General features: G+C 37.6%; 1 protein-coding gene across 6 annotated transcripts in view; it reads left to right on the forward strand.

The window, feature by feature from the left end:
* The window catches only part of arhgap12a (Rho GTPase activating protein 12a), a 36,185-nt gene extending 25,658 nt beyond the window's left edge, over window positions 1-10,527 (forward strand). For all 6 annotated transcript variants that reach the window (XM_079875342.1, XM_079875345.1, XM_079875344.1 and 3 more), the window contains 8 exons: window positions 5,992-6,084; window positions 6,185-6,287; window positions 7,099-7,215; window positions 7,312-7,410; window positions 8,165-8,242; window positions 8,346-8,480; window positions 8,567-8,672; window positions 8,875-10,527. In XM_079875342.1, coding sequence (XP_079731468.1) covers window positions 5,992-6,084; window positions 6,185-6,287; window positions 7,099-7,215; window positions 7,312-7,410; window positions 8,165-8,242; window positions 8,346-8,480; window positions 8,567-8,672; window positions 8,875-9,049 — 906 coding nt within the window. In that variant the 3' untranslated portion in view covers window positions 9,050-10,527. The remainder of the gene's footprint in view (window positions 1-5,991; window positions 6,085-6,184; window positions 6,288-7,098; window positions 7,216-7,311; window positions 7,411-8,164; window positions 8,243-8,345; window positions 8,481-8,566; window positions 8,673-8,874) is intronic.
* Window positions 10,528-10,541: the final 14 nt, after the last annotated feature.

Genomic DNA, 10,541 nt, shown 5'->3' on the forward strand with positions numbered 1-10,541 from the left:
CTCTTCCTAACTGGTTTATTTTATTCACACCAAACTTTTTCAAAATGATAAAGATACATTAAAGATGCTAAATTGTGAACGGATATTAAACATCTCAAACGGTTTTGCTATAGTGAGGGACTAAAGTAAAGTAACACTTAAAGCCTCATCTTCTAAAAATGTAATTAAACACCATTTATTTCTATATAAAAGTATAAAAATATCACAACTAAACCCATTTTATTCTTTTTTTTTTCAATTTAATAAATATTTATAAGTTTAAAAATAGTAATTGTACTATTTAGTCCCATAAAAGTCAAGTCATACATAGGGCTATACTGCCCTCTTATGTTCAAAATCAGGTAGGCCTATTGTATCTACTTAAAAATATACTAGGTATGTGACGGTGAGAATATTTTACCACCGGTTAATCGACGTGTGACACCGCTGGGGGCTTTTGAATCGCCAACTTAAAAACGAAAGTAAAATATGTTCGTCCACACTGACATTGATAGTGGTTGAGCGAGCGTTTCAAATTAATTCCTATGGAAGTAGGAATTAACTGAAAAACGTTCACTCTGTTCTGCTCGTTCCTCGCCGTGGATGCGCACCGTTATGAATGCCCGTGCAGCCATGAGCATTTTAGTTTCATTTTAAAATTAGCGCCTTTCGGGGGTTGATTGCTTGAAATTATTTTACAAAAGCACAATGTTGTGTTTTATTGCGACTGTACACAAATATAAGTTAACACTTTGCAGTTTGAATGTCGTCCTGTATAATGACGGAGTATGTTTTTATGTGTCCACTGTTCCATCGCGCCCACGCCACACACACACACGCACACACACACACACACACACACACACACGGTTTACTATCTTTGTGGGGACTCTCCATAGACTTAATGGTTTTTATACTTTACAAACTGTATATTTTATCTCCTCACACTAACCCTACCCCTAAACCTACCCATCACAGAAAACTTTCTGCATTTTTACATATCCCAAAAAACTCATTCTGTATGATTTATAAGCTTGTTTACCCATGGGGACCTCTATTTAGGTCCCCACTGTGACACGAGTCCCCATGAGTCTGTGTGAATTCAGGTTGAAGTCCCCACCGGGATAGAAAAACATGAACACACATATACACACACACACACACACATTCCAGCATTGCAATCTTGACATCGCAGCCTGATCATTATAGCCTTAATAAAATATAATAATAAAATAGTCAACCTAACATATAAAAATTACACTGCTCTAAATAGTCAGTAGAACAATTCGTACATTCACAGTAAGCACCGCTCCACTGTGATGTTTCCAAGCACATTTTTGCGCATGTGAAGAGGATGATTTTTTCCATCAATATTGGAACACGAGTGAAGAACAAAGCCTATAATAAAGAATAGTTTAGCATCCAAATACATGGCAAATGTTGAAACATTTTGATTCTAATGAGAGGGTTACGTGAACCCAACACTGCTTACTTTCATTTTTATTTTTACATTAAATTTAAAGGATTTGGTGTGGAATATTTTGAGTGTATCGTAAAATCAGAATAAGGTAAGTCAAGTAATATTTTCTGTCTTTTATATATTTATATATGTGTGTATATATATATATATATATATATATATACTGTATATATATATATATATATATATATATATATATATATATATATATATATATATATATATATATATATATAATATAGCTGCGAGCAGCGATGAAGGGCCAAAGCCGGCGGTACCGCCACCCCGGTGCCTTTAGGTAAAGGCACCGGGGTTGCGGTGCCACCGGCTTGGGCCCGTAATCGCTGCTCGCAGCTATATTTATTATTATTATTATTATTATTATTATTTTGTCAACCTTTCGGGCACTTTTGGGGCCCTTACCATGCTCGAAAACTCTTGAAACTTTGCACACAGGTCAGAACCCGCGGCCATCAGGGCCGGGCTGAGGCTGGTACCCGGGCGTGGCAGGGGGGCTCGACAGCGCCCCCTGGAACGGGATCCGAACACGTGTCCATAAATCAAACATGCTTGCATGTAATAATATGAAACTCGGTACACATATAGATCTCATCGGGCCGAACAACTTTCGTGCTCTAAGTTTTACGCCAGCCCAACAGGAAGTCGGCTATTTAGGGTTGTTTGGAAACGCATGCTGTGGAATTTAATGTACTCCTCCTAGAGAATTCATCCAATCTCCTCCAAACTCGGTCAGCATGAAGTCAAGACATTGAGGATGCTAAATTGCGGACGGATTTTTGATATCTCGAACGGTTTGGCCATGGCGAGGAAACGAATTTATGGCGAAAAAATGAAACAGGAAGTGTGTTATAACTTCTGCATACATTAACTGATCTTGATGAAACTTCAGCAGTGTGTTCGTTGTAAGAGGCCGATCGCACAGATGTGACTATTGTGAGTCAAGGTTATAGCGCCACCAACAGGCAGCAGGAAGTACATCACTATTAAAATGCTTTGAAATCACTGTCTTATTTTTACCAGATTTGCTTCAAACTTTATGTGTACAATGTAGACACACGGCAGATGTAAACCTGTGAAAGGATTATTGATATCTTAGATACTGTTGCCGTGGCAACGCATCAAACTTTAATATTCTTTTTTTATGCTTTTGAGACTCTTAACATACTTGAAATTGCATGAAACTCGACAGACACATCACATTTATTAGCCCGTAGACATGTGCAAAGTTTCAGAAACGGGCGTGGTGAGGGGCTCAGTAGCGCCACCTTTAGTCATAAGTGGGGGGGTTAGTTTTATCAACAGCAACAAAACTTGGTATGTGTATTGTTCTCATCAAGACGGACAACTTTCTAATTTACATGATCTATCTCCGACCAACAGGAAGAGAGATATTTTGGTTTGAATGTGGATTTTCTGAAGAATTTTCTCTCCCTCTCTCTGTGTCTCTGTGTGTGTGAGGGGAGGGGGGATTTGACTATTGCTTTTATATTGTTAATCAAGGTTTCAGGGGCTTTTGGGGTCCTTAACATGCTCAAAAACTCTTGAAACTTTGCACACAAGTCAGAACCCCCTGCCATCAGGGACGGGCTGAAGCTGGTACCCGGGCGTGGCAGGGGGGCTCAACAGCGCCCCCTTGAAAGGGGTCCCAAAACTTGGTCCATAGATCAAACACGCTTGCATGAATTAATATGAAACTCGGTACACATATAGATCTCATCGGGCCGAACAACTTTCCCCCCGTCAAGTTTTACGCCAGCCCAACAGGAAGTCGGCTATTATGGGTTGTTTGGAAAACGCTTGCTGTGGAATGCGAAGTACTCCTCCTAGAGAATTCATCCAATCCCCACCAAACTCGGTGTGCATGAAGTCAAGACATTGAGGATTCTAAATTGCGGACAGATTTTTGATATCTCGAACGGTTTGGCCGTGGCGAGGAAACGAAATTATGGCGAGAAAAGAGAAACACGAAGTGGTATAACTTCTGCATACATTAACTGATCTTCATGAAACTTCACCAGTGTGTTCGTGGTAAGAGGCCGATCAGATGGATGTAACTATTGTGAGCCAAAGTTATAGCGCCACCAACTGGCAGCAGGAAGTGTGTCACTTTCAACATGCTTTTGACAAAAGTGGGGGGGTTAGTTTTACCAACAGTTCCAAAAATCAGTATATATAGGTCTCATCGAGTCAGACAACTTTCTAATTTACAGTTATTAGCTCAGAGCAAAAGGAAGTCAGATATTTTGGTTTGAATGTGGATTTTTTGGATATTTCAGACTCTGAGTTTTTAGCTACTCTTCCTAACTGGTTTATTTTATTCACACCAAACTTTTTCAAAATGATGAAAATACATTAAAGATGCTAAATTGTGAACGGATATTAAACATCTCAAACGGTTTTGCTATAGTGAGGGACTTAAGTAATGTACAAAAAGGAAACTAAAAGCCTCATCTTCTAAAAATTTAATTAAAAAACATTTATTTCTATATAAAAGTATACAAATATCACAACTAAACCAATTTTATTCTTTTTTTTTTTTCAATTTAATAATTATTTATAAGTTTAAAAATAGTAATTGTACTATTTAGTCCCATAAAAGTCAAGTCATACATAGGGCTATACTGTCCTCTTGTGTTCAAAATCAGGTAGGCCTATTGTATCTACATAAAAATATACTAGGTTTGTGACGGTGAGAATATTTTACCACTGGTTAATCTATGTGTGACACCGCTGGGGGCTTTTGAATCGCCAACTTAAAAATGAAAGTAAAATATGCTCGTCCGCACTGACACTGATAGTGGTTGAGCGAGCTTTTCAAATGAATTCCTATGGAAGTAGGAATTAACTGAAAAACGTTCACTCTGTTCTGCTCGTTCCTCGCCGTGGATGCGCACCGTTATGAATGCCCGTGCAGCCATGAGCATTTTAGTTTAATTTTAAAATGAGCGCCTTTCGGGGGGTGGATTGCTTGAAATTATTTACAAAAGCACAATGTTGTGTTTTATTGCGACTGTACACAAATATAAGTTAACACTTTGCAGTTTGAATGTCGTCCTGTATAATGACGGAGTATGTTTTTATGTGTCCACTGTTCAATCGCGCCCACGCCACACACACACACACACACACACACACACACACACACACACGGTTTACTATCTTTGTGGGGACTCTCCATAGACTTAATGGTTTTATACTGTACAAACTGTATATTCTATCTCCTCACACTAACCCTACCCCTAAACCTACCTATCCCAGAAAACTTTCTGCATTTTTACATTTCCAAAAAAACTCATTCTGTATGATTTATAAGCTTGTTTACCCATGGGGACCTCTATTTAGGTCCCCACTGTGACATGAGTCCCTATGAGTCTGTGTGCATTCAGGTTGAAGTCCCCACCGGGATAGAAAAACATGAACACACATATACACACACACACACACACACACACACACACACACACACACACACACACACACACACACACACACACACAAACACACATTCCAGCATTGCAATCTTGACATCGCAGCCTGTTCATTATAGCCTTGATAAAATATAATAATAAAATAGTTAACCTAACATATATAAATTACACTGCTCTAAATAGTCAGTAGAACAATTCGTACATTCACAGTAAGCACCGCACCACTGTGATGTTTCAAGCACATTTTTGCGCGTGTGAAGAGGATGATTTTTTCCGTCGATATTGGAACACGAGTGAAGAACAAAGCCTACAATAAAGAATAGTTTAGCATCCAAATACATCGCAAATGCTGAAACATTTTGATTCTAATGAGAGGGTTACGTGAGCCAAACAGTGCTTACTTTCGTTTTTATTTTTACATTAAATTTAAAAGATTTGTTGTGGAATATTTTGAGTGTATCATAAAATCAGAATAAGGTAATAAGGTTTCTGTCTTATATATATATATATATATATATATATATATATATATATATATATATATATATATATATATATATATATATATATATATATAAATATAGCTGCGAGCAGAGATGAAGGGCCAAAGCCGGCGGCACCGCCACCCCGGTGCCTTTAGGTAACTAAAGGCAACAGGGTTGCGGTGCCACCGGCTTGGGCCCGTAATCGCTGCTCGCAGCTATATTTTCCTTTTATTATCTCCAGAACTTCATGCAACAACTAATAAAAAAACCCCCACAATATTTTAAGGAATTAATGCAAAATACATGTCTCTGGCTGATACAACGTATTTTTGATGGGTAGGTTAAATGTTTTTATTTCATCATCCATTGGCAGATGAAGCAGGTGCTTTTGACCTAATTGGCTCTCTGTGCTTTATTTGGTTAAATGAGGTCTGAATATTTATTAATTTAAAGAAGTCTGAATGTTGAAATGCTATTAAGGTCATTCAGTGGATTAACCTGTCATTTTTTAAGGAGCCTGTCTGAAGGTTTGCTAAAATCTGCTTGATGTTTGAACGTGGTTCACGTGTAACAAATATTAATTCGATTTTGTGTGTAGCTGAAGACCCGGCAGGGCATGGAGCTCCTCTTGCAGTCAGATAACGACGGCCTCGATTGGTATAAAGCTTTGACTGAAGCCATACTCACATATGTAAGATTACTTTTCTATATACCTGCACTTACATTACATTACATCTTCACTGTAATTGTTCTGAATCCTTGTACTGACATTAATGTGTTTCGTGTTGCAGATGTGGGAGTCTGATGAGGCCATTGAAGAAGACATGTCAGAATCTCCTGACACTGAGAAACATGACAAAGAAAAAGAGCAAAGAAACTCCAAAAAGGCCAGAGGTGTGTGTGTGTGTGTGTGTCCACGATTCTGAAGCTCTGCTCCAAAACCTATTGAGCAGTACTTTAACAAGCATAAAAATACATTACTCTCAATTAAAGGGTGAAATCATCCATTTTTTTATTAGATTTATCTTTCAGTATTTAATGTAGTTAAATGTATATTTATTTATTATACCATAGCAAAAACTAATACTAAATAATTTCTTAATTCAATAGTGTTTTTAGTTATCAATTATTAAAGGCAAGTAAACCATATAAGTGTCTTATATATTATATGACAGTGTCTTATTCTAAACCTGATAAATAAACACATTTCAGGCAAAAGAGCAAATGAGGACAATACAACAAAGATAAAAATGAAGTAAACTAATTCTAGATCCCTGAAAAAATGTAAACTCTGAATAAACTTCAAGAAAATTTGAAAAAGTAGTGAAATGTTAAATAAAGCCCTGGTATTGATACTTACTAAAGTTACTGAAGTTCTTTGATTTCATTTCCATGACAGCTGCAGGTGTATTTTACATTAATACTCTCCAATACAGCCATTGAACAAAATTGAAGTGAATTTGATTGTTCATGCATGTAATCATAGTACTATGAGACGAGTGCTGTTCACATGGCACATACACATCTTTGTAATTTCTGTATCTGCTGTATCGTTTCCAGGAGTGCACCTATGAGATCTTAAAAACACATGTTCAAACTCAGTTCTAAGATCTAATTAGCATAAACATTAGTTTATTACTAATCCATGTGCACTTGGAGTTGTGTACCATTCCTTAAATAGACTTCTTCACCCTTTATGCTTTAGATATTAAGAAGTCTATAAGCATGGATAATGCTGAACAGAAGAAGAAGACCAAGCTGATGAAGCTTCTCACAGGCAGACCCTCTTTACAGGCTGTCAAAGACAAGGGCTACATTAAAGGTTCCACATGCATCTACAAACAGAACTGGATCATCACAGGATTATCTGTAAAATTCAGAGGCCTTTTATATCGTTTGATTTTCTCTCTTTTTGTAGATCAGGTGTTTGGCTGCAGTTTGAGCAGTCTTTGTCAGAGAGAGGCCTCCACCGTCCCTCGCTTCGTCTGGATTTGCATCGAGCATGTGGAGAAGACCGGTAATCTTCTGTTTAGACCATGTGAAGCTGAATATTGATCCTAATCCTAAATTTACCCTAACCCCAACTTTCAAACTTTATGCTTAATAAAACTTAAATTACTATTTTCACTCCTTGACACTGACTGCCTTTCCATGCTCAACATATTCCGTTTAAGTATCGTAATATTCCTGTGTACGTATTAAGTTTCCTTTCCCTCTGTTATTTACCAGGAGATTTAGAGCTGGCATTAATTACACAGTATGCTAAACTAATATTAGTTTTATTACTACTTTTTCACCATAATTTAATTAGGACCCGAACACTTCTCACCTTCAGAAATGCCCGACGACACCACCACAAAATTGAGAAAGTCGGGCAAGCATTGATGTCGATTTCTTTTAATAATTACATAAAAACAAGTCAGTCTTCTTTTTCACTCCAGAAATGTGTCTATTTAGCTTGAGTTGCCATAGCTAAATACCTGGCTAAGCATCTGTTGGCACCCACAATTCCTTGCGGACTGAGCATGTGCATGTCTCCTTTCAGTGGATTTTCTAAATAAGATGTTTACAAATTTTCGATTGCGACATTAACATGAATCAATACTAATCAGAATATTGCCAAAATCTGATAAATATTAAAATCAGATGTGATCAGAAAATTTAATGTGCATGTAAATGGGATGAGTTGATACTCGCTGCTGCAAACTGTATCCTAACATGCATTCTAATGCTTTGTAATACTTGTCATTTCTTTTTCTCCCTTCATCCAGGGTTAGGAGTGGATGGTTTGTACAGAGTCAGTGGAAATTTGGCCATCATACAAAAACTGAGATTTGCTGTTAATCATGGTATGCCCTTCCACCATTTCTCACACCCTTGCTGATTTATATATAACAGATTACTGGATAAATAAACTGATGATTTGTGTCACTATGATCCACATAAATACAGATGAGAAAGTGAATTTAGGGGACAGTAAATGGGAGGACATTCACGTTACCACTGGAGCTCTGAAGATGTTTTTCCGCGAGCTACCAGAACCTCTGTTCACCTTTGCTTTCTTTAACGACTTCATCGCTGCGATCAGTGAGTGGACACCAATATTTGAGACACAGCTTCTTAGAGAGATGTTTCTTGCACATTTAACACTTTTGTGTGCGTTTTTCGTGTAGAAATGCCAGATTACAAGCACAAAGTTCAGACAGTTAAGGATCTGATGAAGCAACTGCCATGGCCCAACCAAGACACCATACAGGTGCTCTTCAAACACCTGAAGAAGTGAGTATAAAAGGGGAGGGAGACAAAATAAAAGATGAATAAATATTTTTTTTTTGCTTCTTTTTTTTAAACACTAGAAGGCACGTAATCATAAATGGAAATAATTAGGTAGTTTATAATTAGAAATTCTGAAACAGTTTTAGATAAAAGTGTATGTCATGTCAACTGCCCCTGTGTTTATAACCTTTTTCTCTCTCTGTAGAGTGATCCAGCATGTCGATGAGAACAGGATGACCACCCAGAGTGTAGCCATCGTGTTCGGCCCAACGCTCCTGCGCCCGGAGACAGAGACGGCAAATATGGCCGTGCACATGGTCTACCAGAACCAGATTGTTGAGCTGATTCTTATGGAATATGAGACCATATTTGGCAGGTAGGTCACACGCATAGGAACCCTTTGACCAAATTCCACCGGGCCAGAAGACCAGACAGCCCATTGACTGCCAGTCTGAAAACTGAGCACGTCTTGGTATGTTTACATGAGAGGAAAAAAATTCACCATTCTGGCTTCAACAAACTGTCAAATCCTTTCTCATATCTTTATTGGACTAAATTATTGCCATGTTTTTTGCCTGGATGTTGTGTTATTTTTACACATACCCAAATCCATTGGACTATGTCATTTTTGGATTTGGTTCAAGCAACGAGGGCTTGAAATATGGACATTTTTCTGTCCGATTGAAAACCATGTTGCTTCTGGGAGAAATCTGATGCTTCATTTTAGATTTCCATTCACTACTAGTATTACATTTTGTATCACATATTTCCGTGGTAATACTGTAATACATTTTGGAGCGACACGTCAACAGATTGACATATTACATTTTGCATCACATCTTTCCGTGGTAATACCGTAAAACATTTTGGAGCGACACGTCAACTGATTGACTGACATGATAGACATGGATTTTACCTTATGTTAAAACTCAAATTTCTGCGGAGATGGATTTCATTCTGCTCTGGACTGATGGAAGTGACCTCTGAGATGACCACTGCTGGGAAACACTGGAGTTATTTTGTAGACTCCTTAAATTTCGGACACACTTTTGAGTATCAGCCTCCTTTTCCCTGATTATCAGTCCCAAATCAAAGGATTCATAAACTCTTGCGGTATGCAAATATATTGTCAGGTATATTTCATGCTGTGTGAGTGCATCTGACCGTCTTGGCCCTTAGAGAGACACTTGAATAAGATGTGTGCAGGACACATTTAACCCAGTGAGGACATCATATTCACTACTGTTCCTGACCAGACCTGTCATGCAAACTTACAGCATTTAAATAACGAGTTCAGTATGCGTTTGACAAAATACCATGTGAAGATCTTGTATTAGAGAGATAAGTAAAGGGAGAAATTGTGAGTGGGTTAAACTGGATTTCTCTTTGTAAATATGTCTGACAGACATACTACATGTGTATTTGTATGTATGTGTGTGTGTGTGTATGTGTGTGTGAGGACTAAAAGAGCACATGGAGGTAAAGGCACCACAATTGTATTAGAGACTGGTTTATTAAAATGTTTTAATAAGAATTAAGATGGTTATTTGGTTAATAGCTGTTGAATGTAATTCATCAAATGTTCTGCTTTGTTGCAGAGCTTTGTCTTGATCAAAATAAAGTTGACAAGGCAAATTGGTCATCTTGTTGAGTGTCATTACTCTCAAAGTTTCTCCACCAGGGGGCAGAAAGCATCACAGTAACACTGTTGTTTTGTTTTTCATGTGTTGACATGAACATTCTCACATAAAATTTAACTACTGGTATATGAACCTACTCTTTACTCCTACCTGATGAATATTATGAATTTGATCAAAGCATTTTTGTAAGGCAGCTGTATAAAGAAATATTCTGATTCAGACTTTTGTCGTT

Source organism: Squalius cephalus (assembly GCF_949319135.1).
Source record: "Squalius cephalus genome assembly, chromosome: 7".
NCBI lineage: Eukaryota > Metazoa > Chordata > Actinopteri > Cypriniformes > Leuciscidae > Squalius > Squalius cephalus.